Source organism: Tarenaya hassleriana, unplaced genomic scaffold, assembly GCF_000463585.1.
Source record: "Tarenaya hassleriana unplaced genomic scaffold, ASM46358v1 Cleome14, whole genome shotgun sequence".
NCBI lineage: Eukaryota > Viridiplantae > Streptophyta > Magnoliopsida > Brassicales > Cleomaceae > Tarenaya > Tarenaya hassleriana.
This window is the reverse complement of record NW_010964598.1, coordinates 1,999,860-2,023,722: the sequence shown is the minus strand read 5'-3', so window position 1 is coordinate 2,023,722 and position 23,863 is coordinate 1,999,860. Positions and strand designations below refer to the sequence as shown.

The window sequence follows — 23,863 nt, the reverse complement described above, 5'->3', positions numbered from 1 at the left end:
AATGCGTATGGATTCTCATCCATCCTTATTGCATGGGAATAGGGTTCTCCATCCTCATCGTTTCATATGCCCATCAATATAAATAATGATCGACCTTGGCATTTCGTATCATTTCAGCATTTTTTTTTATATTTTATTATATCCCCTTATTTTAACTTTATAGTGTTTCATTTTATAATAAGTAAATCATATTCCAAAAAAACTAAAGTTACTTATATTCACACGTCCACTCGATTTTCTTATTCAAATAAACGTGTGAAATCTTCACACCCTCTTAAATTGGCATTATATGTTCTAATTTAATTATTTAGTTAAAAAATGAAATGAAATAGTGATTTTTAAATAACGAGAGAGTGATGAGAAATGCCAATTATTCATAACGTTTTTCTTCTTTTGTTTTATCAGTCGGTCTATTAAATCTAATATGCTACCCAATTTGTTAGCATCAGTTCATTTAACCATTTATTTAAATATTATTCGTCAATTAAATAATTCTTCCTTGGTTCTCTTATTATGCCCCTCCTGTTACCTTTCTCCTCCCATTTCTTGATTTTACCTTAATACATTTATTATAGATATTTCATATTTTTTTGTCATATTTTTATTTCGCTTATCTTTAAGCTTGACTTTTAGTTTTTTTTTTCAATTTTTTTTGTAAAAGTACTTACTTTCTACAATTTTGTTTCGTTTCCATCCATTTTTTAAAATTATTTCTATATTAAATTCAGATCCAATTTAAATTTAAGCTTATTCCTATAAGTTACTGGTAATTTAGAAAAGAAAAAATATCTAAAAATTTTATTAACTTGTAATTTGGTATAATATTAATTTCTGAATTTGTAGTTGCGCCTATTTATTCCCGAACTTACATTTTTGAATACAATAATTCTTAAATTTATATTTTTGAATACAATAATTCCTAAACATGTACTTCTGAACAAAGTAATTCCTAAATTTTGCATTGGTCAATTAGTGATATGAAACTGTTAAACAAGATTAGGAATTACTGTGTTGAAAAATGTAAGTTTAGGAATAAATAGGCACAACTATAAGTTTAGAAATTAATATTATACCAAATTATATAAATTAATAAATTTTCAGGTATTTTTTCCTTTAGAAAAACAATTATAGTCTTAGCAAATTTAGTTTATCTTTTCCCCACTTTTTTATCTTTAATATTGTTGTAATGATGAAAAATAAACAGTTTCATTATGATTCTTGAGATGAGATCACACGGTTCTTGAGATGAGATCGTGGACCAAGCCATTTTGGAAATCTAAAGGGAAGAAAAAAAGACTAATTTATATTCAAACATTGGAACAGCTCCCTTGGAATCTTGCCCTAAGATTCGTTGTTGTGGAAGAACTCCGGTGGGATTATGGGAGGACAGAACTTCCTCGCCACAAACTTGTACTGCAAGAAACCAAAAGTTTCTGTTTTTAAGACAATGGTCTTCGAATGTAGATGATGAAGAATATCTTCGGCGTGTTATTTTCACATGTTTATTCATGAATTTCAAGGGGATTGCCGTAGAAATTCTCATGATCATCCGTTCTATTTCCTGCATGTGCTTTGGGGATTTAGCTTCTTACCTTGTGTTGGCTGTACTTCTCTCTCACTGCGGGCAGAGTGGAAGTGCAGGCGCCACAGCACAACCGGTGAAGATCCTTCACGCATTTCCTCAAATCCGACGCCTCATATAATGTGTAATGTTTCAACGTGGAGTTCTGGGCAACAAAACAAGGAAACGTCAAGATTGGATCGAACCCAGTTTAGAAGATCCAAGAAAATTTTCACAGTAACTTACCCATGGACTTCTTGTGGGATCTAAGATGTATTTAGCCAAGAAAATCGCGGATGCGGCTACAAGAGACATAGGATGAGGGAGCATGCTGTATTCGAGTAGAGATAACTCGGCGATGTAGTTTGCTAAGCACTCTAATTGCATCGAAGGAGCCTGTACGAAGAGTTAAGAAATCAAGAATCTTTCAAGTAATCAATCATCACATAGCAAAGCATGAACGTCTGTTTTCGTTTCGGCATTTCTATGGAGAGAAAAGTACCTCGGTAATCCCCTGAGCCGCGCGGACAAAGCGTCTGTTAATGATTAAAGTTCGAGAATTATGAAACTGGAGTAAGGAATAAAGGGTCAATTTGTAAACGATGACAGAGAATGGTTTTAACAGGTTACCTCAGGAAGCATTTGATAGTTGGAGCCGTCATTTCGAACTTCAAGTAATTTAGAACAGAAGATTCCATTTCCAGAACCTCTTCCTTGAAGTATGTATTGTCGGTGATGTAACAAAATTCTTCCACCTGAGGAGCACAAATCTCTTCATATTTTCTGCCATATTCAGACATTTGATTCTTGTCAGTTCATGTCTCTCTCAGTCATCAGAAAATGGGCGGAGATTTATGTTCTTACGCTGCTATCATCATACAAGTGACACCAAGCAACTGGAGTCGCTGTCTGCTAATCACATTTCCGGAAAGATATCTATCTATGTAGTTCACTGTCAAGTATAGTGTATCGGGTACAAGCCTATACTCTTCCGCAACCTGCATTTTTGTAATTCCGGTTTTGAGATTGCCCGGAACCGAAATAATCCAAATCCGCAAGAAGGGTACAGGTACAGGACATCATCACTTCAGGACAAGCAATTATCATGAATTGGGGAGTGAAAATTACCTCAACAAGCCAATCAATGAGTATGCTACGCATGCTAGCGTTTATGTCTTTCTGAACTCGCTCCAAGAAATCTGCCGCCGGCCTTTTCTTTGCCTGAAACTAGGAACACATTAAGAAATTGCAAGCGTAATGCCGTTCCAAAGAGATCAATTTTCGACAGGTAATACCTCGGAAGCACGCAGATGTTTGTAAATATCACAGGCAAATGTTGCACATAGCTGCGGATCATCATAGTCACTATCAATGTTCAAGACTTTGTCTTTGTCGATCTCCATCTCAGACAGAGTATCTCTGCTGCAAAAGTTACCTGCAAGCCGACCATAATGTATCAAATTCTGGATACCAAATGTTTTTAGGGACAGAACTCAAAACCAAGTAAAAAAAAAAAACTTGATAAACAAGAAAAGTACTTGTCTCTGAATTCTCTGCTATATACAGATTACTCAATGCCTTCCTCTCGATAGATTCTACAGCGGAAACTTCGCCATTGTCGATATACTCTACTTGTGGGCTCTTGAAGGAATCACAAGTTGACATCGACTCATCCATAGAAACTGAAACATCTTCGAATTGAATGGGAGAAGATGCTTCGTTTTCACATTGGTTTGGAAAAATTACGGCAGTGGCAGATGCATTTTCATCTCGACAAGGCAACGACGTATCTTTTCCGGGAACAACCGAGCTTGTTTGGACAATCGGCTGGGCACGCAGGCCGGTGCTCGCTGAATCGGTGTATAAGCAAGCAGTTTGAGTAGGTGCTACTTTGATTTTGGCAGACTTGTTCGAGCAATGGGCCTTGATACAGAATCAGAAATTATCTTGTCAATCAAAGACTGAATCAAACGATCAATGCATAGATTTGGAATCACAAAGTCCCTTAACTCGTCACAGAAATCAATTGGAATCACAAAATCCCTTAATTCGTCAAAGAAATTAACGATTTGCTATGCGAAGAAACACAGAATTGATCAGAGAGACGTATCAGAATGTACAGAGAAAACTAACCCAACAACCAATATCCAGAAAGAAGCAGATGGGAAGTGAATTCTCAAGAAAACCGACAACATTTTCTCGCTATGCAAACAGATGAAAGTCGTTAAAGCTGGAAAACGAAGTGCTCACCGAAGTAGACGAGGAATTCGGGATCCGGGACCCATTCTTCTGATTGGTGATGTTACCAAGTGGGGCTCGCTTCTTCGTCAACCTCGGAGCCGCCGGCGCCGCCAACGTCGGTTTCCCGAAGTTTTCCGAGGAAGACGTCGCGTGACGCTTCGCCATGGACGACATTGTCGAAGAGGAAAACGAAGGTCGCCGGCTCTGATTGCTCGACATCTTTAGGGCAAAAATGACGTCCGGGAATTCTCTCTCTCTCTCCGAGAATCCTTGAAGAAGATAAACAGAAACAGGAAAGAAGATTTTCGAATGGAGAGAGAGAGGGGGGAGAGTGTCGAGTGTTTATGAACAGAAATAGCGAGTGACTTTTGTAGGCTGTGTAAATACCATCTGGGTCGATGAATTTTTGAATTCATGGGATGATCCTGACCGTTGATTTAACGGGTAGATTTCGCAAGGAGCGTGCTCAGTTATAAGGGTGTATATTCTCACTAAGCGGTTCATTACGAACCAATTATATTTTGCCACGTCATAGTCAACTCTATATGGTAAACGTAATAGAAGGAATTGATTGGTGGACAATAGCATCGGCTTCGACAGCTTTGTCAGATTAGCTTTGGAGTTTTCTTTTTTTGAATTCAAATTTCAAACGGTCACTTGGATTTGAACTTTAAACAACCCGGAGCCCAAAAAGAATCATAAATTGAATTTGAAATCAACAAGCGAATATAATACACATATACAATGCGTATATATACAGGCTCCTGGGCAATTATTCAAATCTTGGGTATAATTTTGATTTTGGTACCTTTAAATTGTAATTAGGAGGTTGAAATAATCTTTTTTTTCTTCTCTAATAGATTATGATTTTCGTTTTGTGAATTCTTCGAATTTTGCATAAGATATCAAGACTTTTTTTTTTTTTTAGAAAACAAAGCATTTGATTTAAAATGATGTTTTGTAGCGATATGAACAAAGAGTAGTTTTAAATCAAATAATCTAATTTTTTATTTGTCCTATAATTAACTGAATATTTTAACGATTAAATATGTCTTATCTAATAAAAATCATTGTCGGAAATTAGCCGCCCATGTACCCGAAAGCAATTCAAAAATAAAGAATTGAATGGTAATTAATAATCAACTAATTATAACTTCTCAAATAATACTATCCAGGCCACTATTAATAAAAAAAGAATGGCAATTAAAAATCAAATAATTATTATGTCTCTAAAATTATCGAGGCTAATAATTTATAGTCGTTATTTTAAGAGAAAATAACATATAAATACCTAAACTTTTATGAAAATCCCACATAAATATCTGAATTATAAAATTTTCATATAAAATCCGAACTTTTAAAAATCCTATATAAATACCTAGACTTTTGAATTTTTTTCCAAATACATACAAATTTTAGATATTTTTCAAATAAAAATAGGCGATGTCATTAACGAAATTTGGATTTATTTAGGAGTTTTTCACAAGTTTAGGTATTTATATAGAATTTTAGAAAAGTTCGAGTATTTATATGGAAATTTTATAGTTCAGTTATTTATATGAGATTTTGTAAAATTTGGATATTTATATGCTATTTTCTCTTATTTTAATGACAAGTGTGGCATGAGTCTTTTATTTACATGGTAATTAGTTATATAATCGAGGAAAAAATGTATAAAAAAATAAATGAAAACGCATATATACACGTATGTTACGCTTCTATATAATTTTTTTTTATAATAAGAATCGAACATAGACTTGTAAATCCATTACCTCACATTAATATTTTTGGCCCATGTCAAATATTTCAACATCAACATCACTTTAAACCCAAATTTATTTGGAGTTCATCACATAAATTCTTCATTTACATTCATTTCAATTTTGAGTTAACTCTTTCAAAATTTACAATAATTTCATATCATTCATTGACTCAGTTCCCAAATAAACCTAAGTCTACAATAAATTATTATCTAAACAAAATCTCTCTCATAATCTCTTAGCAAGAGTCATTAACCGAAATATTATCTAAAATAACGGTGAACATTTTCTTCTAAATCCTCACTCCTTCAAAAATTCATGAATTTTAATAGCTAAAGTTTCACAAATGTGTGGATAAGACATGTATCGATAAAAAATAATATCTTGCTTTTCAAATTCCTATTTTCACTCACGTAAAGTGCTTTCAAACAAATATATCACTTACCATTGATACTCTTTAACAATTAGAAGTCAAAGATATCATACTAGAAATTTATTCCAACTCAACTTTAACTCTATCTTTACTCTTCAAATAAAACTCATAAACTCGAATAGTAATAGTATTTCTACAAAAAAAAACTTGAACTCCGGATTCTGGTAATGAATCCAATCTCTTAGATTTTTATACTCAACAAAACCAAAGGGGAGATCATGAGAGATAATGCACTGAGTCAACTTTTCATCAACAATTTTTTTAAATCAAACTTTTTGGTTATCTTCACATTTCCCCCACATCTCTAACATATTCCTAACATCTTTATCAATGACTTATTCGGACATATATTCGACAAATGCCTTTTCAAAATTGAAGTCCCATGTGCATCATGTTTTTGAGCATATGGTTTCTTACGATGATCGCACTCAATATGAGTTACACTAATCCTAGTAAAATGGTTCCATATCTACAAGATATAAAAAAAAGAGACATGAACACTTTGACCAGTGGCTATTGCATCAAATAAAGGCAACCAAAGAAAGAAACCATTATAATCAACAAATCAAGTCGAAAATATTTGACAAAAATCTTAATAAATCAAACACAGATAACCTGACTTAGATATCTCTTTCAAGCATTAGATAGAGCAATTGGTGCTCTATATTCTACTCATTAGATACTAAGAAGAGGAAAACCTAAAGTAGAAACATCTGATCAAACAAAATTGAAATGTATGAAAAAACAAAGAAGATGAAAACCCAATGAAAAAATAAAGAAGAATCACGAGATCAGGCTAATTATGCTCGGTGAAAGAGAGAGGGTACCTGATACGAGAGTTATTGAGAGTTGATTTCGACTACGAAATTGTCAATGAATTGATATTCATGGTCGATGGGTAAATCAACATGGAGATAAGAAAAAAAGAGATGAAGATGGTCTTGTTGTCGAGAGAGAGCTTTGAAAAGTGAGAAGATGAGAGATGAAGTCTGAAGAAAAGAAGAGAGAAAGAGTCCAAGTCGAGCGAGACACAATAACATAAAGAACATAGAAATTAGAAAGAAATCCTAATTTTTTTAGGTTAAGATTGTGAGCCAGCTCGCGAGTTGATCGAGCTAGCTCGATCGGGCTCGGGTTGGCGGCAAGCTGGATGACTCAACCCCTTTTTCCGAGCTCATTTTTTTCTAGCTCGACTCAATAAAAAAATGGGTCGAATCATAAGCCGACTTGTGGGTCTGACTCATTTTTTACATCCCTAGATATTGTTCAGTTCCAATGGTAGTCTCAAATGATAAGTCACAACTCGCACTTTCGCAATAAAAGGATATGATCTAATGTATCACGACTTTAGCTTCTCTGATTGTCCAAACCATACGTGTTTTCGCATCGCCTGTACTCGGAGGAATGCTCGAACTCGCACTTCCAACATAACGTCTTGTTTCCTTTAATTTGCATAGGATTTATGTCGTTATTGAGCTACTTCAAATTAGCTTTGATATTTTGTATCACTTTCGTAGTTTTTCTACTAACTCAGACCCAAATACTCGTATTTCTTCAGTCTCTATCCAACGTGGGGTTTCACAGGGCCTCCCATATAATATCTCATATGTTTGCATCCCAATGTTGTTGTTGTATGCAAATTGACACAGTGTCAAGTATTTATGCCATGGAAATCCCTAATCTAAACACATGATTTCAACATGTCTTTGAGTGTCTGAATGGTTCGTTCCGACTATCCATCCATCTATAGATGATATGCCATTCTCATTTTAAGTTATGTCTCCAATACTCCCTAAATAGCATTCCATAATCTTGAAGTAAAAGAGGATCGCGATCAGAGATAATTTCACTCGGTACCCTGTGTAGCTGAACAATTACATCCATGTAAATAAGAGCGAGTTTGTCCATTGGATACCCTATCGTATCACTATAAAGTGGTTGATTTGGTTAGTCGATTCACGATCACCCAAATAGTATTCTTCTTTATCGGTGCCATCGGTAGATCCACTAAGAAATCCATGACAATTGAGTTCTATTTCTACTCTGGGATATTCAACGGTTGTGATTTGCCACTCGATATTTTCCATTCAGCTTTAACTTGTTTGCATGTCAAATTAACATCGTGCTACAAATTCCACCACATCTCTCTTGATCCCTAGCACAAATTCCCTTGATTGCTCGATTTTGACATCTAACCACTATGTGGAGATTAAATAAAACAAGTCGCGAAGAGACAAAAACAAAATTAATGAACTCGAATTTGAATAACAAAGTTTGTCTGAGAATAAACAATGCATAATCAAATGACAATTTGATATGTTTATGTTAGGGAATATTAAGGAATAATCGAATATATTATGCTATATTATATTGTTTTTTATGTATATGTAACCCTAGTATCATTATTGTATATATATTGTAAGCAAATGCTAATGAGAGACACGGGGAAATTTACCAAGTTTCATGGTATCAGAGCAAGACCCTAATTTTCTCTCTTGATACCGCCACCGACCTTGCTCTGCAGATTGACCCCACCACCTTTCTTTCTTTCCCCTCTTCGTCTTCTTCTTCCTTCACATGACAACCATGGAAACCGATAATGCTCAATCGGAAAAACCATTTGGCGTGAGTAACATCAAAACTCACATCCCAATCATCCTTGACATGAAAGAATTCAACTATGACGCATGGAGGGAACTCTTTGAAACTCACTGCCTCAGTTTTAATGCAATGGGACACCTCGACGGCACCGTGCCTGCAACAGGCGAAACGGATACGCATTGGGTAAGGATCGAGGTCTTGTCAAATTGTGAATCTATGGGACCATATCCTAATCTCTCTTTACGACACCGTGCCCGATGGTTTCTCATGGCCATCTCTCGGCCCATTTGCCCTTTTTTTCTTTTCTAGTTGACTAGGTCTAGGTTAATTTGAATTTTGAAAGTAGATCAGTAAACTAAGTCGTACCGTCGGCCTTCTCCTCTTTGGCTTTCTCGGATCTCTCTCCCTCTTTTCACCTTCTATCCTCAATCTCTCGGAACCTTTCCTTGGGATAGGCTTAGTCGACTCCTCTCAGGTTTTCCTACAGCCCATTGGATCTATTGCTGCACGGATTAGATTATCTCACATTCAAGCCCGTGACTTTAGGACACGTTTTAAAAATTGACATAATCTCCAAATATGAACGCATATTCATTGTGGTTGCCAATTTTCTTCTCTCTTTCTTGTTCAGAAGAATTCTCAAGGATTCCACTAGATCCGCTGCCCCATGTGGACTTGGATAGAGACAGTTACCATTTTACGGTTATTTAGTGATCCAAACGAGCGAGAATATTAGTCGCAATGTGCGACAGAATCGTTGCGATAGTTTTTAATTTCGTCGCACATTACGACAGAACCATTCAGCCGCAATATGCGATGGAATTTCGATCGTCAAAATGTCTGACCACAATGCAACAACATATCCAGTCGCATTATGCGAACAGAAATGATCCCCGGTCGCACCATGCGGCAGCGATACTATCGGTTGCAAAATGCGACAGTTTGTTTCGGTCGCAATATGCGACAGAATTCTGACAAAAACTGTCGTCGTAGCATGTGACGGTTTTTGAACGGTTTGTTGCGTCGCAATTACCGACACAATTCGTGCGGTGGATTTTCACTGAGAATAAAAGTTAAACCATATTAAGGTGTTGAATGGATGGGGTTTTTATTTTGAGTTTTTGGATTTAGTTTTTGGTTTTTAGATTTTAGTTTTTGGTTTTTATAGATTTGTAAATCCAAAAAAATATAACTTTTAGTTTTTAGTTCAATTTTTTTCCATAAAGTGATTTTCCTGGTTTTTAGGAAAACTAAATTTAAAAAACTTGATTGACAATGGAGATGACTTTTATTTTGGGTTTTTGGTTTTAGTTTTTGGATTTTGGTTTTTAGTTTTTAGTTTTTGGCTTTTGGATTTTATAATATTTGAAAACTAAAAAAAAGTAGCTTTTGGTTTTTCATTGATTTTTTCACTAAAATGGTTTTCCAAATTTTTAGGAAAAGTAATTTTGTAAAAACTTATATGATGTTTTTTTTTTGGTTTTTGGATTCTAAAAACTCTAAAAACTCTCACCATTCAAGGCCAATATTTTTGAGTTTTTAAAATCTAAAAACTCCCAAAACCCTTGCCATTCAACACCTAAGTCTTCATTTATACACACTTGAAGTGAAAACCAATCATATATACTTGATGATAATCAACTAATTATTTGGTTTTCAATTATTCGTTTAATTCTGCTCGTAACAAAATATAAACGATACGACAAATGGTTATCATACATATAATTCTATATTCGTTTTAATATTTAATTTGGACTAAACCGAACAATAGTCTTTCTTAAATAGGAATTTACAAATGGTCCATATTATAACATTCTTACATTGATCCGATATTTCAGATGTGAGAAAGGCATCTCAGTTGTTGCATTGCATCTAGGGGTGGGCGAACGATTCGATTCGATTTGGTTTATTCGGTTACGGTTAATTCAGATTCAATTATTTTGGTTTTTGAAAATTAATAACGAAACAGTTTTTTAAATCGATTCGGTTCGTTCTGGTTATGTCTAACTAAAATTGTAACCAAATTATAACTAAATAAAAATTCGATTGGATTTTGTTCGGTTAGAATAGTAGATGAAATGATTTTTTATTATTATTGAAGAAATTTTTTTAAAGAAACTCATTTTATTTTAACATACCATAATTATAAACAATCTTATTACGATTGATTTCTCTATAAATATAACATTTATTGCATATTAACCGGATATGAGTGGATAAATGGTTATATTCGATTACGTTTAATTTGAGTTCAGTTTATTCGTTCTACGGTTAATTAGGATTCGGTTATTTTAGCTTTTAAAAATTTATAACCAAACGGTTATTCAATTTTAATCGGTTCGATTCAGATATAAATCGGTCGGGTTTGGTCCAGTTTCAAATAACCGAAGAGTTTGCTAACCCCTAATTGCATCTATGTGGAAAAGAACAGGTCGGAAATGATGTAACTCAAATGTTTCATTTATAGAGTAAATAAAACAACATAGGGATAGTTATATTTGGTGTTGTAATATCAATAGAGACTAAGAATGGTGGCTCATGAATCATGATAGCCTCGGATGCTTATCGCAATCCGCGGAAACCCATCCGAGCTGTTGCTTCTCGTTGTCGTATATCACCATGGTCCCTTGCATAAAGATGTCTGAACACAACAAACACACAATGTCCGATGGGATCAACGTAAGGAATGAACAGCAAGGCGATTGCGTCCTTTCACCGAGCGAGTTTCTTACCTCCGATTACGTTAGCGTTTTGCAATCCTACTTCGCTTCCATTCAGTATTCCTAGACAAACGTTTCCCGTCTTGTGGAAAATGAGACAATAGTCGTCAGCATTAACGTGTGTACGAGATTGTTTTCCGAGTTTTGCGATGTGGGTTTTGCCGTCGCTTACCGTGACTATGAGATAAGATTCGGGCTGAATCTGGAACTGTGTTTTTCTGATCCAACCTGAAAAGCTAATGGTCAAGGTCTTGAAGAAGCTCTTGGCATCAAGAACAGATTTGAAGGGCTTAGCGCCTTTCCAGCAGATTGGTAAGGTCCTATCCTCCTTGGCATCCTTCAGTGGCTTCCCTTTCAGATCGTTTGTTATCTGCGGCACAAGAAGAGACAACGACTCGATCAGATATCGCATGATTGAAAAACTTTGAGGTTCTTCATCAGGGTTTTTTTGTTGTTGTTTACCAGATTCACTATTGTCTGATATGTCTTGCTGTTGAAGTATGTGTAGGAACTGCCACTGTCAAAGATCAAGTCAAGGCCTTTTTCGCCGGTTGACTTCCCGTTGAACAAAAGCTCGGCTGATCCCACTGAGTAGTGTCCGCTGATACAGAATTTGGCTCGGAATGAATCAGTACATATACAATCTTCTAACATAAACCCGAAGCAAAAGAAGAGTGAAACTGCAGAATGTACTCTTTTGACAACTTCGCCCAGGCAACTCCCGAAGAAGGGATGGGATTGTCTCCGAAGAACAAAAAGCCTCCACCTTTATGGCTCAAGCAATGACCCATCACGTTTTTTGTTAACCCCGCGGTTACAAGCTGCGTCAAGAAGCTGATTATCCCTCTACCGATCCCCAAAACGCCAGCAGTAGCGGGCGGTGGGTGTGGACCGGGAACTTGCTGGTCATAACCACACCTGCAGCAGACATTAGGGTTTCAAGATTTTGTTTCGAGAACGAACACAACTGGGAATTATGGAGAGGATCTTCTTCTAACCCGAAAGCTAGACGGACCGACGAGGCGGAACCGTTTAGGAGGGTGAAGGGAATTTGATCGATCACGAGAACACCCATGGATGAGCCTTGATCAGCATAACTAACCTCATAGTCACACTGATCTGTCGGTTTCAGGCATTTGGGTTTGTTAGGGAAGTGAAGAGCTAAGCACAAAGGGTCTGAGCACTGGACCATGTTTCTCATGGGCTTGTACTGACGCTCACGAGGCTGCAAGCAAAGGAAGACGAACAGAAACATAAGAAAAGGGACACTATCAGTTGAAGGGAGAGGAGAAAGGATCGAAACGTGCAAGGGTGCAGCCGGAGCAAGGAGCATCGCATTGAACCCAAGCCAGGTCACTGCCGGTATCAACGTCGAAATCAAAGGCCTTAGGAGGGTTTCCTATTCGGAGAGAGACCGAGTAGTACCTGCAGAGATTCAAAAACATTAGAAGTGTAGAACACAGAGTAACTCAGAGATTCCGAACCAAAAAAAAAAGGGACAAGAGTATGCATTTGTGGATGAAACATGTTGAAGAGATTCATGGAATGTTCTTAAAAAAACATTATGATGATTGAAATTCTACATTATGATGTTCCATCACACAAATCAGCATAAAAAATCCCGGATACTGAGTTAAAGAAATGCAAAGATGAATAACAGAACATGGACGCAAGGATTCAAGAAACTGGTAAATCAATGAAGGACATCAACCAATGTGCAGAATCAGAAGAAAGAATCAAGAATACAGATACATATACGCATACAAATATATACAGAAAAGATTTGGGGAAGAGAGGAATCACCCGAGAGGGAAGACATTGCCGGAGAGAGGGAAGACGACGGAGGAGCGAAGAGAACTGGGAGCGAGAATCCCCGGGAAGTGTTCGAAGCTTGGAGCCTGCTTTGATTCAATGTCGTGAAATAACAGAGCAAGATTCAATAAGACGACCAAAACAACTGATCCTCTGTCCATCTTCTCTTCCTTGCAGAACAACCAACCTTGAGAGAGAGAGGGGGGGAGAGAGGGGGAGAGAGAGAGAGAGAAGGAGAAGAGAATACGATGTTCTTGACTGACTTTGGTGTTTGTATATAACTATATACATACATATATATACACACACCCAGACAGAGGGAAGGGGATGCGTGTGTATTTGTGTATGTATAGGTGGATGGATCAGTTGTTTGACTCATTTTGTCAACTGAAAGTTCCACAGGAAAATGCATCCAACGCAATTACAAGAGAAGTTATAAAAAATTACACTTTTTTGGATAAAATGTAGAAATATAGATTAAATATTATGATATTTCTATATAATCCCCAAAAGGTATATCACAAAAACCGAAAATGATTAAAAAACAAAAATTGCCTCAATCAATATCTATGCATATTTTACCAAAAGAAAAACATCTACATATATCAAGAGATTACGATCGATTCAATAAATAAGTAAATAAATATACAAACGTTTGGGAAACTAAAAATTAATATTAACTTAATTATTTCCAATTACTCATAAAATGTTACGCAATTTATACTGTAAAATATGTAGTTTTCTCCAACTTTATTATTATGTATCATTTTTCTAAACAAAATTACAGTTTAATAAAAATTAATTACACGGAAATTCAAAATATCTCAAATATGTATATAAAATTTTAAAATGTATCATTTTCCTAAACAATTTACAATTTAATAAAAATAAATTACACATAAATTCAAAATATCTCAAATATGTATATCAAATTTTAAAATGTATCATTTTCCTAAACAATTTACAGTTTAATAAAAATAAATTACAAGTAAATTCAAAATATCTCAAATATGTATATCAAATTTCGAAATATTTAACAATTTTTCATTTACCTTTAGACGACGTTAAATTCTGTTAGTATCGAACCCGACCGATATATAACCGGACCGATTAAAATTAAATTATCGTTTGGTTAAGATTTTTTAAAACCGGAAATAATCGAACCCGATTGTTCATGAAGACCTCATTAGGTGGTGATCGTATGGGGACCTATAAAGGAGACCTTATTAGGTGGTGGTCGTTATTTTACCACTTTTGTTGACGACTTTTCAAGAAGAGTATTGGTGTATGTGATGAAAACTAGGGATGAAGTATTGAATTGTTTCCTTAAATGGAAAAATATAGTGGAGAAACAAATTGGGATGAAGATCAAGAGTCTCCGAACATACAAACCCACTAGCCAAAATCTATCAAGATGATAGCATCATCAGACACTTCACCGTTCGAAACAATTCGCAAGAGGATGAGACGGTAGAACACATGAATTGAAGTTTACTGAAGAAGATTCGGTATATGCTGTATAATGTTGGATTAGGCACACAATTTTAGGCTGAAGTTGTGATGTATGCGAGTCATCTAATCAATTGGTTGTCATCTACTACAATAGAAGACAAGACACTCATGCAAGTTTGGTATGACAAGTCTGCTAATGATTATGATTCCTTGCACAACATATTCAGTTCGGTTGCTTACTATCATGTGAAGGAATCAAAGTTGGATCCTGGAATTAAGAAGTTGTTGTTCATGGATATTACACAAGGGTTAAAAGATATTGTCTTTGATGTTTTGAAACAAAGAAGATTATCGTTAATAGAAGTGTCACATTTGATGGGCTAACAATGCTGAATAAGCAAGTAAATGGAAATCAAGAATTTGAAATGAAAGATCTTGGAGAAGCAAAAAAGATTTTTGGAATGGAGATAACAAGAGATAGACAAAAGGGCGAGCTTTGTCTGTCGCAAAAGCAATATTTAAAGAAAGTAATTCAACGGTTTGGATTAGATGAAAAGTCAAAACCTGAAAGTACGTACACCACTTGTCCATCATTTCAAGATTAGCTCAGTTTTATCTCGTACCACAAATGAGGAACATGAATACATGGAGAAAATTTCATATGCAAATGCAGTTGGTAGCTTAATGTATACGATTATGTGTACCAGACCCAACATTTCATATGTCATTGGAGTGATAAGCATGTATATGTATAATCTTGGAAAAGGACATTGGCATGTAGTGAAATGGATTATGAGGTACATTTTGAAGACTTTAGATAATAGTAATTAAGATTATCAACATATAATGAGTGATGAATTAAATAAAGGAAAAAAAATTGAAATAAGGAAGTTTCGAGGCGCGTAGGATGATCAAAACGCGGTTTGGCACGCGGAAGGAACATTAATTAAGAATGCGGAAATTTATGGTAATCTTGACAATTCCATTCTTATATAGCAATATTTTTTTTTTATATAGTAATATTCCTTTATAAGCAAAATACCAATGTCATTTTATGGAAATATAACAAGAAACAGTTACAAGTATCCGTATAAAAATCAATCAATCATATAGAATTTTAATCTCGTGATTATAGAATGAATGATTGACCATAGTGAAAGTGTAATGGATGTGATTTTGAATCTAATTTAATTTATATGTTCCACAAAATCTGAATTTGTAGTGTGGATTGATAAACGTGACAAAATTGTGCAATACAGTCTAATTTCTATCTATACTTTAAAGACTTAATTAAAGTTAAATCAATATCGAATGCACAAATCCCTCGTCTCATTCTTTTTTAATTCCACAATTAAGTCAAAATTTTTTATTTTTTTCTGATTTTTTTTCTGTTATCAAATTAATAAATATATTTGTTACCAAATAAATAGTATATTCTTATACTTTAAAAATTATGGCAATATACTCTATCAGATACGAAAAATTGACGTGGCAATATACTCTATCAGATACAATACATATATATACACATAGATACATATACATACGTATATAATATATGTATATATACATATCCATATATATATACATATACACATATTATATATATACACATATATACATATACATATTTACAAATACATACACATATGAATGTACGTATGCATCTATATATGTATATGTATATGTATATATGTATATATCTGTATATGAATGTATGTGTATGCATATGTATCGTATATTTGTTTTATTTTTACCAAAAAAAATTGTTTTATTTTTATTTTTATTTATTATTATTATTATTATTTATTATTTTAAGGTTTAATTCAATGTTGTGGCTAATGTGACGAGTGTGTTGTACTACTGTTTTGCCACGCCATTTTTCTGTAAGTTATTCGCTTAGGTTCTAAACTGTGTTATTTGATGGATATATATATATATATATATATATATACACATATATGTTGTCACGATTTTTAAAAGTATAAAATTTGTTTTCTCGAAATATTTAGGACATAAAAAAATCCCCAAACCCGTCTAAAAAAATAAAAGGCTCGTTAAGTTTTTGAACTTTGGAAATTGGGCCAAATAAACTTCGGGTCTACGGGACCAGGCCGATCGATCCTTCCTAAAAATGGTATTCTGTATATATATCGAACAAATATATAAAATTGATTAAAAAATATAGATATTAATTTGATACCATGAAAGAACACAGACGATTCTTCCTATTTTAAACCCTAGATTTAGGAGTTAGCCTGGTTATTCGTTTGAATTTATAGATTATTTTTACTGAACCGTACAAAATTGAAAAATAAGATATGTTTCTAATCCAAACAATCCAAAATTTTCAAACGGTATTATTTTAGAAAACCGAATTTATAGAAACCGAACAAAAACGAATTGAATTTAAAAAAAAATCCGAAAACCGAATATTTCTTAAACATATCTATTTTTTTAGTAAAAATCGGAATCGAACCAAACCGAAACCAAAGCGAACCGAATATGATATAATAACCGATTGTTATATACTTATGTAAAATCAAAAGATTCGAATCAAACTATTTTCAAACCGAACCCGAATCGAATATCGAAACGTCTATCCCTATCAGATGTCGTTTCAGAAAAACAAGTAGAATGTGGAAACCAAGTTGTGTAGGATTGGTTTTTCTTTCATAACTTAGTCTTGATAGATCCACTTTTTTCTAATTTTTGTATCACTTGTTCATGGGTCTCTCTAGGGGTGGACATGGATCGAATATCCGGGATTTTTGAGATATTCGTATCTGATCCGTACAAATATTCGATTTTATTATCCGTATCCGATTTGTAATTTTAAAATATCGACAACTTCAGATATCCGTAAAAATCACGAATATTTGTGGATATCCGTATCCGACTTACAAAGTTATAAAAATTTGAATTAAAATTAAATAACAAAATCAAATACAAATAAAATATATAATTTATTTAATATAAATGATATTCACAATTTAAAATTCATAATTTAAACATTCTAAATCAACTTAAATACAAATATAATCATAATCTATCACATACAAATATATTCAAAATTCAAAATTCAAAACACCAAACATAATAAATCTTAATATTCATAACATTAAACATCATATACCTCAATATATATAAAACATTTTTTTATTCTCCTTAAAAAACATATAAATATTAAGCATTTTAAATCTCCATGCCAAATTATTTTTATATGTAATAATATTATTACAAAATACACCTCACATCAGATATACCGAATAATTCAATTTTGATATCTGTATCTCATCTGTACCCGACAAATATTTCTGAATAAATATCCGTATACGATTCGTAAACTCCGGATATCCGAATTTTTGGTTCGGATACGAATAGAATAACGGATTAGCTCAGTTTTTTCGGATATTTTGTTCACCTCTAGTTCTCTCTATGTTTTTGTATACCGGCAATTAACTATATACATAAGTTATACATACATATATATACAAACACATTCAAACATACACATATATACATATAAATAAATATAAATATATATATATGTATACACACATATATACATATACACATACGCATACATATAAATACGTATATATATGTATACACTCATACATATAAATACATATATATATATACATATATACATATACACATACACATACATATATACATAAACTATCAAAAAAATATTAATAATTTTGTTTGGTATTACATTTGATATTATTTTATTTTGTCAATAAATATTTTAAAAAAATTAATATTAAAATTAATTTTTTATTAAAAATTATATTAAATGGATGAAAAACATATTTTAAAAATTTATGATTATTTATTTATATTTTGATAATTAGTTGATATCAAATATTAGTAAAAACTAATTAAAATATTTTAAAAAATATAATATTATATACAATAAAATGATATAATTTTTTATAATATCAAATCGCAATCACAATCGTTGTCAACCATTCACTCTAAATCGTAATCATTTACAATAGCTCCCAACAGTAATTTTTTTACTATTCAGCACTGATCGCCTAAAATCGTCAATAAATACATCGTAAACGCACATATTCATCACGATTGCGATTACTTACCATAGTCAATACCTTATTTAGAAAAAAATAATTATTTTTAGAAATATAGAAAAATTATTTAAATTATGGAAATATGTTTTTATCGACACATATAAATCGTCTTACTTTGTTCTAATATATATATATATATGTGTGTGTGTGTGTGTGGATGATTTAAGAATACCATTCATAAAATATACCATGATCAATAATATATTAATAATCTGTCTAATCATAATGTATTTTATAATTTATGAATATAATATTTAACAAATATAGTTATTTATAACATTATAATATATATTATAAGATACACTCAAACTCAATCAAAACAAATTCATTTAATTAAATAAAAACAATTGCATGATATATCAGTTTTTGAAGGAGACTAGTAAACCATATTATATATTATACAAACAAATGCTCTAAAATAGCTTTAACTTTATTGTATATTATTAAGATTTAAGAATATCCTCCTTCATTTTGAAAAAAAAAATGTAGATTCTCTTTAAACTCATTAAATGAATTTTCAAATAAGAGTATTTATAAAAAAACGTATATAAATATTTAAATTTTTACAAAAATCTCAAATAAATATTTAAAATATAAAATTTTCATATAAATACCTTAAAAGTTAGGTTTTAAGATTTAAGAATATTCATCTTCTTTTTGAAAAAAAACTGTATATTCTCTTTAAATTTAGTAAATATATTCAATTACGAGTATTTATAAAGAAAAGGGAAGATCGTATTTTAATATCTAAAGTTTTACAAAAATTCTATATAAATATTTAAATTAGAAAAATTTTATATAATACTATAAAGTTTTATAATTTTGGAATTTTTGTAAAAATGTAAATATTTATATACGATATTTCTTTATAAGAATTAATATTTAATATTATGTTATTGTTAAAAAGTTCCAAATGTCCTAAAAAGCAAATGAAGAAATGATACGATGTTGATGATAGAAAAAAATGATGATGATGGTGATGATGAATCCATGTGCAAGAGAACTGATTTGTCAAAAGGGAATAAACTTCTTTCCAAGTGAGGAAAAAAAAACATCTTATCAGGAGTTTATGCCAAGGTAAATTTCCTGTAACATTTCATTTGCTATTATTTCGGGTATTTGTGTAGCCGATGGGTAAAGAGACATTCATCGGAAACACCAAATTAAGATAGCAAAATGTGCATCTTGATCCGCTATCCTTTTACTCAGAAATAGTTATGTTTTCTCCAGGTTTACCGCAAGGCCCGGGAATTTGTTGAAGATGTCTACAACGTGGGAGATTTCCCTCGAAGCTGATATCATCCACAAATGGCAGGAGAGTGATAATGGGGTTACATTACCACGTCTCGAGTGCAGCTTGTAGTGCCCCGTAAGTGCCTCCACTGACAAAAATGAGGAGATCCTCGACAATTCGGGAAGTAACCTACTAGTAGAGACGTAATGCATACTTTGTTCCAACCAATAAAGACGAAATCGCAACTCATCGAATCAAAGGCTTTCCTCACGTCAATTTTGAGCATGCCTGTTAGCGAATTAAGGAAGTGTCCATAAGACTCTGCATCATCAAGAAGGTTTGAAGAATGTAGATAACGTTGAAGGAAGTTCAAGAAGAAATTATCAGTTTGTATTTTTCAGTTTATAATACAGTTGTAACCACCTCTATAAAAACTCTATATATGTTGTTATGTGTTATGAAATAAAATATGTTTTATTAGGAATTCAGAACCTGTAAAACTCCTCCTGATACTCTCCATCAATATAGAAAATAGAACAAGTCTAAGAAACAGACCGTATCAATGGTATCAGAGCATCTTAAAGGATCTTTTCGGGACCTGTGTGAGAAGAGAGAAGATGGATCAGACGATAGATACAGTAACAACCGTGAATCCAGTGCAGAATGCTCCGATCTTTAATGGTGAAGAATACCAGATTTGGGCAGTTCGTATGCAAGCGTTCCTTGAAGGTGCAGATCTCTGGGAAGCGGTGGAAGAAGATTACGAAGTCCCTCCTCTCCCTGCAAATCCAACAGTTAATCAACTGAGGAATAACAAGGAAAGGGTTACTAAGAAGTCTAAGGCAAAATCCCGCATTTTTGCCGCAGTAATTCCCTCAATTCTCATCAAGATCATGAACATGAATTCTGCCAAACAAATGTGGGATTTCCTGAAGACCGAATATGAAGGTGATGGAAAAATCAGGAGTATGAAAGTCCTAAATCTACTGTGTGAATTTGAACGCCAACAGATGAAGGGAGATGAGTTGGTCAAGGACTATGTTGACTGGTTGGTTAACATAGTAAATAACATCAGGATATTGGGTACAAAAGTCAAAGATGACAAAATTGTCCAGAAAATTCTGGTGTCCGTTCCTGAGAGGTTTGAGGCAACTATTGCTTCCCTGGAGAACACAAAGGAATTGTCTGAGATCAAACTGCCAGAACTTCTGAGTGCACTTCAGGCACAAGAGCAGAGGAGACGTATGAGAAAGGAAGAGTCAGTAGAGGGTGCTCTTATGGCAAAGGCTAAAGGCAAGGGTTCAGAAAAAGGAAAACAGAAGAAACAAAGGCAGAAACCAGAAGGAGAAAAACAGAAGTTTAGTAATGCTGTCGAGGAAGCAAATTCGAGTCAGAATTTTTTAGAACCATGCAAGCATTGTAACAAGAGAAATTACCCTCATTGGAGATGTTGGAGAAACCCAAATGTGAAGTGTCAGGCTTGCAACAAGTATGGTCATATTGAGAGGTTCTGTAGGAGCAAGAATCCTCAAAATTTCCAGGCCAATACTGCAGAAACAGGAGATACAGAAAACTTGTTAGTTGCATCTTGTTTTGTCTCAAGTTCTATCAAACATGGATTGCTGATAGATAGTGGATGCACTAACCATATGACAAGAGATAAAAGCTTGTTCAAGCAACTCGACACAACATTCAAATCAAAAGTCAGAATCGGGAATGGAGAATGCATATCAGTCGAAGGGAAAGGTGATGTTTATATTAAAACCGCAGAATGGATGAAAACCTTGACTAATGTGTTATTTGTTCCAAAGATTGATCAAAATTTGTTAAGTGTTGCACAACTGATATGTAAGGGATATCGTGTGGTGTTTGATAACGAGGAGTGTATCATCGGAAATGATACAAACTCGACGTTGTTCAGGATCAAGATGCAGAATATGAGTTTTCCATTCATACCAAGTGCAGATGAGAATAAGGCTATGAAGACACAGTTGCAGGAAGAAGATCTTTGGCACAAACGGCTGGGACATTTCCACAATAAGGGAGTGTCCTACATGATCCAGAACAAGATGCTGGAAGGATTACCTGAACATCAAAGAGATGTTTGAGATTGCAGCATTTGTCGTCTCGGCAAGCACAGAAGATTGCCGTTCAAATCATCTACCTGGAGAGCAATTAATAAACTTCAGTTGATCCATACCGATGTTTGCGACCCTATGCCAATTGAGTCTCTTACTGATAGCAGGTATTTCATAACGTTTATTGATTATTACACTCGTATGTGCTGGATTTTCTTCATGAAAGCTAAGGCAGAAGTTGATGGGATATTTGAAAGATTCAAGAACGAGGTGGAGAATGAGTGTGGAAACAGGATCAAAGTCATCAGATCAGATAATGGAGCTGAGTACACCTCCAGCAGATTCAGAATTATATGTGAAGGATCGGGCATAAAACATCAGTTTTCGGTGCCCTACTCCCCGCAACAGAATGGGGTGAGTGAAAGAAAGAATCGCATGATCATGGAGATGGCAAGATGTCTTCTGTACGAGAAAAGTCTGCCAAAACGTTTCTGGGCAGAAACATCGAGTACAGCCGTGTTTCTTCTCAACCGATTATCAACCAAAGCGCTGCAGAAACAGACTCCTTTCGAGGTATGGACCGGGAAGAAGCCAAACTGTACAAACTTTAGAATATTTGGTTGCATTTGTTTCAGCTTTTTTCCTGAAGCTAAGAGAGACAAGCTCGATGAAAAGGCAGAGAAAGGAATATTTGTTGGTTACAGTCTTGTTTCTAAAGCTTATCGAATCTATTTACCCAACTCAAATCGAGTTGTCGTAAGCAGGGACGTTAAGTTTCTAGAACCAGAGAAGTGGGAATGGTCTGGAACAAATGCAGAACCAGGAAATGATGATGAGCAAGGGGATGATACAGAAGTTGAAGAGCAAGAACAACAGGATGGAGGAACATATCAGATCGAGATTGATGAAGAAGCAAATGATGAACCTGTGAGAGGAACAAGATCTCTTGCAGAAATATATGAAAGGTGCAATATTGCTGTAATGGAACCATCAAATTTTGAAGATGCAAAACTGGATCAGAAGTGGAAGGTGGCAATGGAAGAGGAGTTGAACATGATCAACAAGACATGAACTTGGAAACTTGTCGAGAGGCCTGCAAACAAGAAGGTGATTGGCGTGAAGTGGGTTTACAAAACCAAACTCAACCTAGATGGTTCTGTAAACAAGTATAAAGCCAGGCTTGTAGTAAAAGGGTACGCTCAAGTCTGGGGTGTCGATTTTTCTGAAACATTCGCACTAGTATCTCGCATGGACACTGTCAGGCTCCTGTTGGCTTTGTCTGCACAGAAAGATTGGAAAGTATTTCACATGGATGTGAAATCAACTTTTTTAAATGGAGATTTGAAGGAAGAGACATATGTTGAGCAGCCTGAAGGATATGTTGTGCTAGGGCAGGAGAGTAAGGTATATTTACTTAAGAAAGCATTTTATGGTTTAAAACAAGCTCCTAGAGCTTGGTATGAGAAGACTGATAGATGTCTTCCAGGGCTGAAGTTCAATAGAAGTTTGAGTGAGCATACCTTATATGTGAAAAAGGATCAAGTTGGAATCACAATTGTCTCCCTGTACGTAGATGATCTGCTCGTGACAGGTGATAACAGTGTTGAAATCGAAAATCTGCAGAATTATATGAGTAAGGAGTTCGAGATGACTAATCTCGGACTCATGTCTCAATTTTTGGGACTGGAGATTCAGCAAACTTCGGAGAGTATCTTCATATGTCAACAGAAGTATACAAGGCAAATTCTGAAAAGATTCAAGATGGAAGATTCGAAGACAATGAAGACACCTCTGGACCAGAAAACGAAACTGCATAAATTCGAAGAAGGGGAACCAGTAGATGAAGGAATATACAGAAGTTTGATTGGTTGTTT

At 34.1% G+C, this 23,863-nt stretch overlaps 2 protein-coding genes and 1 long non-coding RNA gene across 4 annotated transcripts; all 3 read right to left on the bottom strand.

The window, feature by feature from the left end:
* Positions 1-1,187: 1,187 nt before the first annotated feature.
* On the bottom strand, positions 1,188-4,173 carry LOC104808251 (cyclin-A1-1-like). 2 transcript variants are annotated; one of them, XM_010533898.2, is made up of 10 exons: positions 3,812-4,173; positions 3,100-3,484; positions 2,857-2,996; positions 2,690-2,788; positions 2,426-2,559; positions 2,192-2,344; positions 2,064-2,097; positions 1,808-1,957; positions 1,593-1,727; positions 1,188-1,413 (listed from the first exon to the last, which is right to left on the bottom strand). In XM_010533898.2, exons 1-10 carry the CDS (start codon positions 4,019-4,021, stop codon positions 1,342-1,344), a joined length of 1,512 nt encoding a protein of 503 aa, XP_010532200.1. In that variant the 5' UTR covers positions 4,022-4,173; the 3' UTR covers positions 1,188-1,341. The 2 variants fall into 2 exon arrangements, with proteins under 2 accessions (XP_010532200.1, XP_010532201.1); XM_010533899.2 differs by having other exon boundaries at positions 2,690-2,782; positions 3,812-4,171.
* A 6,871-nt stretch (positions 4,174-11,044) lies between these two features.
* LOC104808250 (aspartic proteinase Asp1) lies at positions 11,045-13,379 on the bottom strand. The gene is made up of 8 exons (XM_010533897.1): positions 13,120-13,379; positions 12,624-12,741; positions 12,315-12,541; positions 12,010-12,234; positions 11,779-11,917; positions 11,489-11,686; positions 11,329-11,398; positions 11,045-11,237 (listed from the first exon to the last, which is right to left on the bottom strand). The coding sequence occupies exons 1-8, from the start codon at positions 13,287-13,289 to the stop codon at positions 11,140-11,142; spliced, it is 1,245 nt and encodes a 414-aa protein (XP_010532199.1). The 5' UTR covers positions 13,290-13,379; the 3' UTR covers positions 11,045-11,139.
* A 6,319-nt stretch (positions 13,380-19,698) lies between these two features.
* Positions 19,699-23,064, bottom strand: LOC109116470. The gene is made up of 4 exons (XR_002023969.1): positions 21,997-23,064; positions 21,348-21,459; positions 20,604-20,691; positions 19,699-20,509 (listed from the first exon to the last, which is right to left on the bottom strand). It is a non-coding gene; the product is annotated as an uncharacterized LOC109116470 (long non-coding RNA).
* Positions 23,065-23,863: the final 799 nt, after the last annotated feature.

What these genes read in the sequence shown, in the direction of transcription:
- LOC104808251 (XM_010533898.2), bottom strand. Translation starts at nt 4,021, where the DNA reads ATGTCGAGCAATCAGAGCCGGCGACCTTCGTTTTCCTCTTCGACAATG. An exon ending in TCATTGATTGGCTTGTTGAG is followed by an intron (nt 2,560 to 2,689) that starts GTAATTTTCACT and finishes ACAAAAATGCAG; the next exon opens with GTTGCGGAAGAGTATAGGCT. An exon ending in ACTATCAAATGCTTCCTGAG is followed by an intron (nt 2,098 to 2,191) that starts GTAACCTGTTAA and finishes AATCATTAACAG; the next exon opens with ACGCTTTGTCCGCGCGGCTC.
- LOC104808250 (XM_010533897.1), bottom strand. Translation starts at nt 13,289, where the DNA reads ATGGACAGAGGATCAGTTGTTTTGGTCGTCTTATTGAATCTTGCTCTG. An exon ending in GGCAATGTCTTCCCTCTCGG is followed by an intron (nt 12,742 to 13,119) that starts GTGATTCCTCTC and finishes GAATCTCTGCAG; the next exon opens with GTACTACTCGGTCTCTCTCC. An exon ending in AAACGCTAACGTAATCGGAG is followed by an intron (nt 11,238 to 11,328) that starts GTAAGAAACTCG and finishes TGTTGTGTTCAG; the next exon opens with ACATCTTTATGCAAGGGACC.